The sequence below is a fragment of the Psammomys obesus genome, unplaced genomic scaffold (genome assembly GCF_907164565.1).
Source record: "Psammomys obesus unplaced genomic scaffold, mPsaObe1.curated_primary_1811, whole genome shotgun sequence".
Lineage (NCBI taxonomy): Eukaryota > Metazoa > Chordata > Mammalia > Rodentia > Muridae > Psammomys > Psammomys obesus.
In genome coordinates, this window is record NW_026590681.1 from 927,445 (window position 1) to 942,845 (window position 15,401).

Sequence of the window (15,401 nt, forward strand, 5' to 3'; positions counted from 1 at the left end):
ACTAGGCGGCCCAAGACTTAACCTTGCTTTTTTAAGAATTTGAGTTTGGATTAGCCATCGACTTAGGTCTTTGTGCAGACTCTCTGAGTGCTGATAAGTAGGCTACACCCTGTGGGTTTATTTTCACTGTTGTGAATGGCAGTATTAGGTCATAGGAGCTGTGATGTTTGAGTTCACAGATGGTGTGAGTGCATTTATGTGACAGACTGCCAGCAAGAATTAGAGGACTCATTAGATCAAACTCTTTCATTTCCATTTAACAGGATCCTTAACACTCCACAATTGACCCTTGAGCATCCTAGCTACCCATCCTGCTCTGTGATGAGGAGCCAGCAAAATGGGCCTGGAGATGTGGACACTGATCAGGGGTACATCTGTCAGTACCATGATTCACAACTCAGGCTGTTGCAAACATGTGGTGAAGATAGCTTTGCCATTGATTCGCCAGGACCACATACTAACCCTACCACACGAAAGTCCACAGTCTGCCTCTGTGCTTGCCATAGCTTCCCATGTGTGAAGGAATGCCATCTGTTGGGAGTATTCAGTTATTTTCCTGTCTTCAGTATGTCTGTCTGTATTTACTAGCAAAAGGACAGCTGCCTCAAAATCCACAGCAAAACTTCACTTCCTTGAGATGTTCTGAATACTCATTTCTTCATTCCATCTGACAAATATTTATTGAATGGCTACTATGCTAGGCACTGCCCTGGCTCTGGTGCTATGCTAGGAAACAAGGCAGGTGGAAGTCTCTGTTTATGGGGTTTGTATGACAGAAATCTGTTTCAGATATTTGTATTTTCTCACGAACGAAAGAACAAATGCCCTTCCGCTCGTTGAGCTGTCCTTTCCTCTCTCCCTTCCCTTCACTAGTGAATGAATCCAGGGCCTTGTGCACACTAGGCAGGTCCTCTACCATTGAGCTGTATTCCCCAGCCAACTGGGTACTGTTAATCTTCTTTTCTTGACATTCGTTTGGTCTTAAGGTTTCTGAAAACTCCTTTCTCTGATCCTGACATTAAGCAGAGTCCTCATTAGGTTGAAAGTCCTCAGCTTCGTCTCTGAAGATCAGGATTCTCCTGGTGGAAATCTGCTCATATAATCATTTTGGCATCCATGAATCAAGCAAATCTGTATTGACCAGGGTAGCTTGTGCCTCTAGCTTGCTTTCCATTTCTGAGATTCTCTTTTAAGACAGAGCAGAAGAGAAAGCATCAACATAATGTGAGCTGATAGAGGGCCAGGAATCTGAACTCCCTGAAGACCTGAGCACTCTGACGCCTTTATCCATTTTAGATGGATTTTAATGTCTTTCCTCTCTGTAGAAGTTAGAGCCATCATAGTCATAAACGGTCTGATGAGAAATTTGAGGGAGTAGGGAAGGAATTAGATTTTGCCGACAGTTTTTGAGCTCTGAGACAATGTGAGATAAAACCTTAACATGTCTTCCCAGCTCTCAAAGGTTGGGCTGGGGAGACAAGAACAGGGATGTTCCATGTGAGATCAGTACAATCTGGCCAGGCCTGCACACAATGCTGGAGAGCAGAGACCCCAGTGTTCACTGCCCTTCTGGGACATGGGAGGCTTAGGGAAGAGGGATAGGGACTTACTCCTAAATATGGAGCTCTAGCTGAGTTTGTGAGCCTGTACCACATGGAATCATCAAGATCAAGACTATCGCAAGAAACTAATGATACAGGAAACACTGGGTTCCGGTCACTGTGCTATTTTACCCATATCCTGTCATCTCTCCTCTTGAAATAGGTGACACCAGCTTCCTTACATAGGGAAATAGACCAGGGTGCATGCAAGCTTCCTTACAAGCATGCATGCACCCTGGTCTATTTGGCTTTGCTATATGATTTTTGGTCAAGGTGTTTTGAGGCCTCAATCTCCCCATTTCATTACTTGCCTCCAATTCATGAAGTCAGGACAGCCAAAGACAATACAAGTACTTCTGGTCACAGCTGTCGTGAGCAGCTTTCCATGTCTTCTGTCCCCACCTGCTGAGTCAGAAGTGGGACAATCCCCTCAGAACCACCGCATCTTTGTGGAGAGACTGCAGTTAAATTTGTGTCTTTGTAGCCTGCAGTGAAATCCCAGCTCACTGTATCCCAGGTCAGACATTGCCACGATGTCCCGTCATGGCAAGATGAGTGTCAGTGCAGTTGTCTCTACTTGAAGTGACGATGACCTTGCCCCAGCTGTCCCTGGACGGAGGCAGCTTGATGAGTAAGTTCTGAAGATCGCTAGATGCTGCTCAGCATTTCACACACAGCCCTAGTCACACGGACCCCAGCGTGGCCCCAAGGGCTTGGCTGGACTCAAGTGTTCTGCCTTAGTCGTGAAACTGTCTCTCTGTTATTAGTTTTGCTAACTTGTGTTTCCTTTTACAGCGAATGACAAGATTGAAGACATCAATGGCTGTCCAAAGAACAGATCACAAATGGTAAGTGGGTCCGTGGGTAGTGTTTGTGTGAGGTTAGCAGGCCGTGTCTCTGAAAGACCTGAGCAGGTTGAAAAACACTCTTATCAGAAGCTGCTCCTTGGGGTGAATGCACCGAATGCAGCTGTCCCCAAGTAGCTTTCTGACACATTTGCTGGCCTTCATTAAGAAATGGCTGTGATGTCTGTATAGAGTGTCAGGATGCAAAGATGAAATAACCTCTGTGTTGAAAGTAAATCCTACAGAATGGGCACATGCATGCATTGAACATGGACACTCTGTGACTCAAGGATCTGTGCTCACGTCTGTTTGTGTGGGGTGCAGAGGCTTACATGGGATGACGGGATCTTGCTGGTCAGGGTGAAATATATGGTCCGGCCTGTAAAGGGGCCAGGGACATGAAGTTGGTACTGTGGTGGTAAGTAGAAGACAACCGGTGGCTTCAGCAACCTTGATAAGTGATAGCCATGCCAGCGGGATGCCTTTAAGCTTTAAAAATACACAAACTAATATGTAAGTCTGTTTTTTTCCTCACACTGCCTAGTCCTTGAATTCACATCCATCATTGTGTTGGGAGAATAGGGCATGTGATGCGAGAACATTTAATGCTTCACTGAGAGAAGGCATGCTGTCAGGGTACCATAGGATGTCCAAATACGTGGACATGGATTCCAAAAATCTAAAGAAGGGCATAAAATATTTTTCATCCCAACCCCACTCCTGACTATTTGACAGGTGTTATGGATTCCAGAGTGCCTGGCATCTTTCAAACTCTCTTTAATGTTCTGACTTGTTTGTATCCTAAAAAGTTGGACAGAGGCAGTCTTATTAGACAACTTTTTAAAATGTACAAATCTATTTTTTTTTATAAAGAAAGGTGTTTTATATGGCTTGTGTGTGTCTGTGTGTTGGAGTCTCGTGTGTATGTGTGTATGTTTGTGTTCCACTTTACATTGTGAAGAAAGTTTCTTCTCTTTGTTGAGCCCCCTGGAGGCATTGTCTCTTCTTGTTTGATCCACAGACTAACTGTTCCTTCTGTAGGAAAATCCCCCAGACAGGACTCTGAGAACTGCTCTGGCTCTTGGGAAGTCTTGGCTGCTATTTTTACTAGTGCTACTGCAGCTGTCTAGTGTATTAATAATCGAAAATTTTTGGACAACAGAAGACTTAATTTTAGTGCAAGCATTTTACATACACAGGGCAATCTTCATGTGAAGGAGAGGCATTCCTTCCCTCTAGGACAGATATCAGTGCATTTGTCCTAACCTGTTGTCATGTATATAGAGCTGACATTGGAAGGTAGGCAGCCTTTTATTTTATTTGGTACAAATGTATGTTCTGCACTGTTTGTTGGAGATGTTGCTTGTCATTAAAGTCTACTTTTAAGGTTGTGAAATACCACCATCTCAGGCTCTTCTGCACAAATTTATTTTTATCTGCAAATGTGTTTGTTATAAATGCTATCACAACAGCAAGGCAATCCTGTGGCTTCCCCACAGCCCAGCTGTATCAGCACTGAGGAGGAAGGCAATGTGGCTCTTTCTTTTTTCTTTTTTAGAACAGCAATATAAAATCCTATAATTGCCTGTGATAATTGGTTCCAGTCTGGGGTGGGCAGGCAGACGGTCTTATGGCAAACCTTAGCAGAGAAGGGTTCAGCAAAACTAATGTGAGTCTAGGAAAATTAGGAATGTCTATGATAACCATTCCATTCTGTTGGAAATGAGGAGGATGGTGGCGTGTACAACAGCGATATTGCTCTTTACAGTACTGTAAAACAGTGACAAATGCATGAAGCAGAGCTACTAGGTCATGTCGGAAGTGGCGTGTTGCTTCGATGATGTGTGCATGCATGTGTGCATGGATGTGTGTGTAAGCATTCACAGAGTTAAAATGTCTGTACTCCTGTCAATTGTAATTTGAGAGTATGCCAGCCACCATCTCTAGGTTTCCAGTAAGTTAATTTCCCTGTTAGGGCATTCTGTAGGGTGATCAATGATGGCACTTTGCTGTTTAAAGGAAAGCATTGTTTTGGTGGAAGGAAGATGACACACAGTGAGATGAGAACTTGCAAAATGTATTCTACAGGGAGGGTGAGCAGTTCTCCCAAAATATGGAAAAAGAATATATTCCAGGAGCCATTAGAAGTGGAACTGAAAAAAGTGACTGTTCCAAGCAGGGAGCTAACTCATAAGCTGGTCAGTGGGCTTTGCAGGAGGAACAAGCCTAGAAGAGAGGGCAGCTTTTCCTCCACTTCCAGCGCCCGGCCCACAGGCTGGCAAGGAGCTCTAGTTTCTTCTCTAACCATACCTAGATCCCATTTTGAATCCTACTTACCTTTTAAGGCATGGAAAAGTGAGAATGGGCTTTGGAAAATGGTTTAGAATTCAGGGATAGTGACACGGGACATAAGAGACATGGCATTGCATTCTAGTGGCCTGTCAGTCAGCAAATAGTGGCAGAATGTCTTCTGGGGCTGGCCGAACCGTGAGCTGGGCCAGGTGAACAGCAAGCAGTAAGATGTGGTTTCTTCCCACAGGACAGTCAGATGAGTGGGCAAGAGACCACTTAGGACATTTGGACTCCATAGCCCATCTCCATCCCAGGGCAATAATTTCTGAGGCATGAATCTTGGAAGGCTGCAGCGTGAGCCTCTTCTGGCTTGCCTTGCAGTGTCTGCCCTTTTGTTCCCATGATGAAAGGTGGGACCTGGAAGAGCCCAAGGTATGGCAGACCTCATTGAAGACTGTTTAGACCCGGGATACACCTGCTTTTTTTTTTTTCTACCTCTAGATTGTTGCATCTCAGGTCAGTCCCAGAGTAAAGTTTTCTGAAGGAAAAGACCCAGGGCCATCAACTTTGATGGGAGTTCAGCCATGGGGTCTAGGAACTGCAAACTCTACCTAGCTGGAAGGAGTCATTGATTTTCTCATATCAGCATTAACATGTGTCGGATGGTGTTTGCCTGTAAGCCCTTCTTTACGTAGATACTCAGTCCTTTTTGATTTGCTGTGCCTGCTGTGTCACTGCCCTTTGCAGGTAGAAGCCTGGGTGCCAGGCTGTTCAGTACTGTCCCCAGAAGTCCAGCCCGATGCTCATCCTTGAGCATCCATGACCCCCAGTGCCCAGCTCTTTAGAAAACAAAGCTTGACAGCATTGATAAAGTGAGGGCTTCACGTATCCAGAGCAAGCCTGACTTCAGCTTGTTTTCATGGAGTCTGTCAGCCTATTTCAGTCTGACTTTGAGTCTTTTAAGGGCCAAATCCTTGGACATAGAGCTCTAGAAATATCATTCCCCACCCCACCCCCATCTCCTAGCCCACTACCAAACAGATCTCATTGACCCTTAACTAAGTTTGTGTGTGTGCCAAAGCTAGTCAAAATGTTTTGTCTGTGTGGCGTTGCCATAGCAACCAAAGGGCATTTCTTTGGCTTTCAAATGATTTGTTCAGCAGAGTTAAGTGTTAGTTTGAGAAGGAAAAACATTGCTTGGATCTCAGCCAGAGGGTGCTGAGCAGGCACTGGGTCACTCCTCGCCTAGAATTCAATGCCCCGTGAGACCTCAGGGTTTCTTCTCCCAGTAGAGCCTTGGACTAGCCAGTGGCAGGCGATGGTTTTCTCCTCTAATCATTATTTTAAGCAACTTGGCTTTCTGTCCTTCTTTGGGGGAGGCATGGAGCTGATCCTTTTAGAAAGGGGACTTATGCCTGCTGTTCTTTCCCACTAGGCCTCTATTCCAGCTGCCCACTGGCCTTTCTGTTGTTCTCTGGGAATCTTTTTCCATGGAATGCCCAGACCGAGGGCTGCCTGGGTTACAAACCAGGCAAGGTTCAGCTCCTTCCTGCTGTTCTACAGCCTGGAACTAATTGTTTAATCTTTGAAGCCTCCAGTTTCCTGTCCTATGAAGTGGGAATGATGAGAGCATACAGCTCATAAAGTCTTATGTGTGTATGTGTATGTTTGTGTGTGTACTAACCGCGCAATGAAAATACTGATCGTTGATAATAATTAAAATGGTAGATACACTGAAGTGGATAGTGTTTGCTCCAGGTGCTTTTAGAGTGCTGGGTAAGTGCCCTTAGATCACCTCCTTGCAGCCAGCAGGTGAGCTTGCTCCCTCCTTCTCCTGGCCTCCTTGGCAGTTCCCACAGTGATGATGTTGGTGCCATCATTTAGCAGTGCATGTCTTTAAGGATGTAGAACACTTGGGAAATTGGAGGGAAAATGCCGATTTTTCTCTTCTCAAGTGGTAGCTACCTGGAATTTTGCATACAGCTTAGTAGATTCTGCATTCCAGAGGTTGGCCCAGTATCCTTTTGGGGCTCCAGAGACCTGAGGCTAACCCAACACTCCTCCCCCTTCTCAGAGCATACCCTTGTTCCTGACACTGCCCTGTGGAAAGTGCCAATGCCCAGGTTCCCAGGACAGAGTCTGCACTAAAGTACAGGCAAGAAGATAGCAGAAATTGGAAACTTCTCCAAGTTTTATGGGAAGAACCTTCACAAGTGATAAGACCTGAATTGCTGCTTTGCTAAGGAAGGCCTACCCAGGCCAGCCTTTCCCAAGGCCAGCACCTGGGAACCAAGGAAGGAGCAATGCAACATCAGGCCAGGGCAGCAGGTGTCACGGGCATGGGTACCACTCAGTATGGTTAATTCTTCAAATGATGAGTCAAAGTAGACAAGTTGTCATAGAAACACATCCAGAAGAATGTCCAGCCTCATCCATCGGTCAACACTGGCCCAGTCCCTCCTTCACAGTGTGGCCCTGACAATGCATTTAGTTTTAGCTTTTCACTTTCTTCTCTGGAACATTGAGGGAGAAAAAGGCCTCATGGATCAAGTGTCAGATTTCCCTCACTGGTCCTACGTGCCAGGAGCCCACCTAGTTGTACGGGAATCTCGACATTGTTGTATCAGTTGCCTTTCTCATTGCTGTGACAAATACCTGACAAAGCAGCTAGGAAGGGATGCTTATCCGGCTCACAGTTTGAGGGTACAGGCAATTGTGGTAGAGCAGGCATAAAGGGAAGGGCTCAAGGCAGCAGGTCATGTTCCTGAATTTAGGGAGCAAAGATTGATGAATACTGGTACTCAACTCACTATCCCTTTTTATTCAGTCTGCAACTCCAGCTCAGGTAAAGTTACCATTCATACTGGGGTGAGACTTCCAACCTCATTTAAACCACTGTGGAAGCTCACACACAGAGATGCCCTTGTCTCCTTGGTGATGTGAAATCCCATCAAGCTGACAGTATTAGAGATCACCGCTGCTTTAAGATAGAGGGATAATTTTAATTTATATTTGCATAAGGAAACTGAAGATTTGGGGACAGGTTATTTGCCTAGGAGGAGGAGGAGTTGGGGTCTTCACTGACATGATAGAGAAGGGACACAATAAAAAAAAATAGCGCCTTCCTCCTCAACAGTCCTCATTCTCCATGTTTATTGACCTTGGAGATAAGAGCAGTCAGGCTTAGCTAGAAGTTAGCAGGAAGGGAGGAGTATGAATGTTTCTGGGAAAGGCCTAAGGTGACCTAACACCAAGAACTCACATGTTGCCATGGGCAGGTGGCCCCTAGTTGAGATGCTTCTGGGCGCCAGGTCTCTCAGCCCCATTCTCTACAGAGCCTCCTGGGCCAGGAGAGGGACATCTGCGACCAGATCAAGTTTCCAGGCACAGTGACCTGGAGCCCTCCCAGCAGCTGCCAGCAAGCCGGCTGCATGCCTTGCGAGTGTCTGAGATCCTTGGGCAGCTGAGTTGCCTCTGCACAAGTCTCCCAGGTCTATTTTTATGTCGCCCTAAGGGCACACACATGCCCCAGAACCCAGAAGGAATGAGGGAAAGCTCAGAGGCCACTCAGAGTTTATAGCAAATAGGAAGCCAGAACCAAGGGCAGCAGGAAGCACCCATAGTTTTCTACCCAGTGCCCATTCCACCATCCTGGTTGGGTTTGGCTGGTACATTTTAAAGGTAGTAGCAGTCTCCATCTCTGTCTCTCTTCCTTAGGCCTCTGTTTTGTTTTATTAAGGTTCATTTGTATTTATGTGTGTATGTGTCTGTGTGTGGGTCTATGGGTGAGTGAGTACAGGTGCCCAAAGAGTCCAGAAGTGTCAAATTCCATTGAGCTAGAGTTACAGGTAGCTGTGAGCTGCCTGACTTGGGTGCTGGGAACTGAATTCAGGTCTCTTGAAAATTACTATTGTCTTTCCATTCCTCTTCTGCACTCTCAAAAATAAGCTAGAAGGCCCTTCAGGATCCAGTTACTGTCCCCTTAGCCCTGCTACTGGACACCTCAAGGTGTATGAGGAAGGATGGGTGAGTCAGATTTTGTTCCTTGATATATATTTCTGGTCTCCTACGGTGACCTTCTCCATGTCCCCTCTGGGCAGAGTGACCTTTAATGCTCAGGTCAGTTGTTTCCAGAAAAGCTGACATAATTCAGTGTCAGTTGTGTGTGTGTGTGTGTGTGTGTGTGTGTGTCTGTGTCTGTGTCTGTGTCTGTGTGTATGTGTTTGCTCAGAGTCATCCTTATAAGAGATATGCATCTCTCCCCTGAGCAGGCTAAGCCGCTGTCAGTGAGAGGACTGGCACTCAGCAGGTGGTCAGTATGTGTCCGGTAGACAAAGCAAAGAGCTGGCACAGGTGTGTTTGTGGTAGAAGCTCTGCAGTGTGTTATTCCTATTTCATCTCCATCAGCTAGGCAGCAGTTGGCATGCAAGCTGTTTTGGGGCGTTCAGAGAATTTTAATAATGTTCTAGACATTTCTTTCCTTCTCTTAATGCTTCCTAAATTGATCTAGAAGACTTGAGTAGGAAATACCACTTGTCAGGACCTGTACCTCATTTTCAGTTTGAGTTTTTTGTTAAGTATACATGCTGAGGCATCCCCATTGGATACTACCAGAGATTAAAATGGAGATGAAAAGGATGACAAGCCACCATTCTGAGTGTTTCAGATTCTGTGGTTCATTTTAGTCTCCTGCCAGCTCTCAGGATAAGCGGTGTGTTTTATTCATTCCATTAAGTTTAATAAGGAATCTGGATGCTGGGTTCTGCAGGGCTGAGGTTCATGATAAACAGCATCTTTCCCTTCCTTTCCTCTCTTCACTCCTTCCTCAGAGCTGTAGTTCCTAGTCTTCTTCAACTGTTTTCATACAGTATCGTACAGGAGACAGGACTTGTACACACTGTGTGCTGAATACCACTGTATATGCTTTGAATTAAATGGCTGGTCTTCTGTATATCCTGTGGAGGCAGACAGGACCAGTTATACTCTATAATGAAGGAAACTGAGGTGAGGCAGACAGCAGTTGAGTAACTTGTTCGAAGTGACCCAGGTCTGATGAGTGGCACCCGAGGCTCTCATGCTGGAAGCCCGGCTCTACAACGATCCCTTCCTTCTTACATATTCCTGTGAATGACAGTGATCGAAGAGGAGAATTGACACAGACAGAGGGAACTACAGTGTCCTTCCATCCCTTACTAAGGCATAAGCAGAAGCTCAGGGTGGGAAAGAGAGTCAGGGTGAAGAAAGACTGGAATAGGCTGGAATGGCGCAGCCCTGCCGAATATGCAAGCTGGCAGAGCCCAGATCTAGCTAAGGCAGCTTCTCTCTTGTAAAAGGGAGATAATGGGAGCTGTCCCTAGGCAGGCAGTGAGGGAAGAGAGGAGTTAATGTAAGAGGCTCATATCAAGTGTATATCAGGTGGGCAGTTCTCATTGCATGTCACCCATGCACTCCCTCCCTGTTGATTTGTGCAACAGGAGTTTTCTCATGCTCAGAAAGTAGGTACCTGGTGAAGTAAGGTTGAGCAAGGATCCCACATCTGTGTGGCATCCTCATCCCTATGACAGGTGTACATGCTGTTTTGCAAGCTAAGGATTAATACCCGGCATGGTTATCTGCACAGGGTGGGCAAGGTACCCTTTAAGGGGTGGGAAATAATAGAGCCTGATGGATACTATCCCGACAGCTTTGGAGACCGAGGGAAGGGCATGAGCCACGGAATTCAGGGGTCCTAGGGAAACAGAGCCTGCTGTAGAGGCAGCGTGAACTTAGCTCTCTAAGGTTTATTTACATAGGACTTCTGACCCACCTAAGTTAATGGTTGTTCAAGCTGTTAGGCTTGTGGCAATAGGAGCATCGGGAAGCTAAACACACTTTAGGATTCAAGCACAGTGGCTTACCAGATCAGAAGGGAAATTCTGTGGGGTCCTCGATCACCTGGGAGGTGCTTCCACTATTTGCATATATGAGGAAGGAGCTTTCCATGCCTGCACACACCAGGCATGTGCAGGTAGGAGGCCGATAGAGCAGTCACAGTCCATTTCTGGCACATTCCTCTCCTCTCCCACCTTGTATCACGGACACCCCAGACTCTGGGCAGCCATGGACGGTGCCATTTCACCTGAGCCTCCAGAGCTGATACTGACAGACACAGTTCTTCTGCAAGTGTAAACTCAGGTGTGGGTCACGGCCCCCAACACACATGTTTGTCTTGTAATTGACGTGATGTTTAAGCCATTTTTATGAGAGACTGACAATATTTTATGTGTTATTAAATAACGCCAAAGCTCTGTTGTGCCAGTAGCCTGTTTTCCATCTCTTTACCTAGCTCCTGACATTGGGCTAGCCAGGTTAGACATATTTATCTCATGTTTCTCCTATGGAAGAACTAAGCTGTGAATGATCTAACAGTTGTGGACTTCTCAGAAGCAGAGGCAAGGCTCACATCAGCGTTTAGTAATGCTTTAAAATTCTCGAAGATTGTTCTAGTCATTCTAAGCCAAGAATTCTCCCACTCTGTGTTTTCTCTTACAGTTTTACAGTTTCATTTAGTTAGTTTTTTTTTTTTTTATTTTTGAGACAAGTTTTCACTATGTAGCCAGGCTGGTCTGGAACCCACAAGCTGTCCTAGCATCATAGCCATATAACACATACCGCCACTGCTGGCCCACATCACAGTTATGAAGGTGTTTGAAAAGACACCGGAGTAGCAAGTTATTTGGGTATGTCAAAGCCTTTAAGCAAGGCTTCTCAAACTTCAGTGGGCATGAGGAACATGCTAAATGGAAGGTTCTAGGCCTTACCCTACAGTGTTTATCCCCAGGAGTTTGGTAGGAGTTGGGAGTTGACAACCTTTACAATCTCCTGTGAGATGCTCAGGCTGCCAGTCTCACAACACACTTGCTCAACATTCCTTAGAGTCAAGAGGAAAGCCTCTGTAGGGCATAGGGGCACACATGTATAAATCCCAGTACCTCAGGAGGCTGAGGCAGGAGGATTGCCGTGAGTCCAAGGCTAGACTGGGTAGCAAGACTGTCTCAAAAAATATTTTAAGAAGAAGAAAGAAAAGAGGAAATCCTCTCTGGGGATGTACCTGCTCAAATATGCTTTTAAGCACAGTGTCTGTTTATCAGAGTGTTCAAATGTTTTAAGCTGATAGGGTTTCCAAAAGGTCTGCTGAAGTTTAGCATAGTGCCTATTCTGGGGCTCTTTTAGAACACGCAGGATGGTTTGGACAGTCTTTAAGAATGTTGCGTAGTCTAAGCTGATGGCATCTTTCTCTGGCTGTGGTCCCATGGAAGTGACCTCCTTACCAGACCCAGTTCCTTGGTCTCTAGGACCTTTCATTGGCCTGTGGATATGTTCTAGGGTCCTAATGCATGTTTGTCCCTTAATTCCCTTGACACTTAAGCAAATTTTACAAGAGACTTACCATATTTTGCATGCTGTTTGCTTTTTCCTTTCTCCTCATGCTTATTTATTTGTGTGCTTGTGTATGTGTGCATACACTTGTCTATATGCATGCATGGAGCCAAGGACAAGTGTTCAGAATGTAGTTCTTTCCCTCCACTGTGTAGATTCTAGGGACCGAACTCAGGTCAGGGTTTCCAGAGATGGCAGCGGTCACCTTTACCTGCCCAGCTGTGTCACTGCCCCATGTGCTGTGTGATAAATAGCAAGGCTGTATAATATAAACAGAATGTTTTCATCTCTCTCAGCTCACTGGATTCCCCACCAGGCATGAGTGGCTCTGCAGAAAGAAGTCTTGTCTCTGGTGCTTGGTAAATGCTCCGTGGCAATCTATGGGGGGTGGGGGGGTATTCTCACACCTATGCCAGTATGCCAGGCCTGGGTGTTGGCAGTGGTAGCTGGTAACCTGGTGCTCAGTGAAGCCGAGGCACTTGGTATCTGCCAGGTGGATGGCACGGGGGTGGGGTGGGTGTGCAGCATGCCTCAGACCTTCCTGAGCTGAACGAGAAACCCAATGATGATTTATAACCATTTGGATTGTGGTTTGTATAAACGCCATCTGGGCCTTGTGCTCGGGCCTACCTCCTCGCGTGGAGTTCTCACGTTCAGCCTAGCATCAAAGGACTGCTTTTTGTATGTGTGGTTTTAAAATCCTTTTTTTCTTTTTATATCCCCATGAAACAGGACTTAGCGAGGGGTGCCTGTTTGTACTTGAAGGCACACGCAGGCTATGCGTGTGCACGAGAACTGTGAGCCCCTGTGCTCACTTGAGCAGAAGTGGAGGGTGGTGGCCTGCAAGTCTCAAGTGCAGGGTCAGAAGAACGTAAAACAAACAAACCACCTGACGTTCTCAGTTAAATGAGAATGGTAAAAATTGAGTCAATGCTTTGGAAGGATGATATCTAATCTGGCAACAATGAGGTAGCTCTTTATGGCAAAAATTAGCTAAAACTGAGCAGCAGATACTCCCTCTGGGCAGATGTGGATTGGATGGGTAACAATCACCATCTCTACCTATCTTTTTTTTTTTATTCTTGCACTATTAGAGATCAAACCCAGTCATATCCATGCAAGCTGATGTTCTGCAACCGAGCTACAATGTTGACTTTTCATGTCCTCTTGTCCCCAGCCTCTTCTGTTTCTTCGTTGATTGTTTATCTCTCCTCCCCCGCACATATTTTGACACCCCCAGACTCTTACATCCTTGCAAGCATTGTGAACTTCTTAGGGAACCCTGGGCTTGGCCCTGTGGTAGTTTGAAAGATTTTTGTTTGGGAAGCATATTGATTTGTATGAGTTTATTTCCTTTTGCTGTGATAAATTACCCTGACCAAGAGCAGCTATGGGAGAAAAGGGTTTGTTTTGCTTTGTAGTTCCAGAGAGTCCCTCTTCGTGGTGGGAAAGCCATGGCAGCAGGGCTTGAGGCTCACCTGACAGTCAGGAAGCAGAGATTACATTTCATCCTCACACAGAAAGGAGGGTGGGGAAAGAACAGGAAATGGGCCTAAGCTATAAAACCTCAAAGCCTACCCCAATGACATACTTTCTACAGCAAAGCTCCATCTCCTAAAGGTTCTAACTGGGAAATGTTATGATAATTGATTAGGCCACACATTATATGTGTTATAAGAAAGTTTATTTGGAGGAGGGGAAAGGGAGAGGAGTTAGGGCCTTCAGGAGAGATAGAGGCATATGATTGGATGTGTAGACAGGCAGACAGACAGATTGGGACAGAGCCATGAGGGCAGAGAAGGACAGAGAAAGAAAATGTGGGCACAGAGGGAAGTTGGAACAGAGAGAGAGAGAGACTGAGATAGCTAGGGAGTCAGGCAGGCCCTTTTATCCCTGAACACATCTGGTGGCAAGTAATGACATAAGATGTTGCTAAAACCCTGAAGGCAGGACAACTGAATTGCTGTACACTAACAGGGATCACGTGTTCCAATACGTGAGCCTATGGGGGCATTTCTCATTCAGACCTCCACAAGAGCTTATGTATGTTTTTCAGGGATTTAAACTGGCTTCTGGAGGGTTAAAACACTGTGAATGAACTTGAGAACCTTCTAGAAGGTCCTTTCGGAGTACAGGTTGGATTTGGCCTGGATAGAGGGCACCCTCCTGGCATTTGCCTTCTCACACTACTGAAGACACAGACTGAGAAATGACCCTGTGGAGTGCTCAGTGCTCAGCTCAGAGAACTCGCTGTTTGATTGTTAGTACCCTGTGTTTGCACAGGGAAGTACAGTTTACAAAACACTTCTGCATAATAACTGCACTTTAGATGGCACACAATCAGTGTCTGTCTCCCCATCTGGAAGGCATCAGCAGGATTGTCTACCATGCCCAAAGATGGACATGAGACAGTGAACGGACAGTAATCGTGATTACTGGGTGGTAGTTCTGACCATTTCAAATCCTTCAATTCTCGGCCCACCATTAACTTTTTCTTGTAGTGATGATTCCATTAACTACATGCTTGGAGTGAATTGACATTTTTCTCCTGAGTGGTTTTCTCAGATGAGAGGGTTTCCCATGATGGTTGTGTGAATTGTGAATTGTGTGGCACAGCCCAGCTGAAATCTCATCTCTATGTTACCTCCTCCTGGAGGAATCTCAAAGTCAAAGAGCCTCATTTCCACCCATGCTACAAGATTATCAGGCTTACCTTTGATTGAAGTCTATGATGAGAGAGAACTTGGAGGAAAGCCTTTCTCCACCCCGTTATTTTTAAGAAAGTGATTGCGAAAGCAAAGCAAAAGCCTCTTCATCTATAACCCTGAACCTGAGAGTGAGTGTGTGTGTGTGTTTGTGTGTGTGGTGTGTGTGTGTGTGTGTGCATGTGTGTGTGGTGTGTGTGTGTACATGTATGTATATGTTTGCATGTGGAGGCCAGAAGACCATCTTGGGTGTTGTTCCTCTGGTGCTTTCCACCTTGTTTTCTTACACAGTGTCTCTCTTAAATGCCTATAATTTGCCAAGTAGTCTAGACTGGTATATAAAGTGAGGACATTACTGTTCCATGGTATGGTTAAGGGAAGGTTTTTATCATAAATATATGAGAACAGTCAGAGGCATCTGGAAAAGGCCAGAGCAAAGAAAAAAAAAATAGATCGAACTTGACCGGCAGACTGGATATGGCCAGGGCTGTCTGTCAGAGATGGGGGAACAGCAGGAGATAGAGAGTAGAGAATACACA

At 45.7% G+C, this 15,401-nt stretch overlaps 1 protein-coding gene across 2 annotated transcripts in view; it reads left to right on the forward strand.

Moving 5' to 3' along the window:
- The window catches only part of Nav2 (neuron navigator 2), a 343,708-nt gene that overhangs the window by 117,529 nt on the left and 210,778 nt on the right, over nt 1–15,401 (forward strand). For both annotated transcript variants that reach the window (XM_055608371.1, XM_055608367.1), the window contains exon 3: nt 2,397–2,449. In XM_055608371.1, coding sequence (XP_055464346.1) covers nt 2,397–2,449 — 53 coding nt within the window. The remainder of the gene's footprint in view (nt 1–2,396; nt 2,450–15,401) is intronic.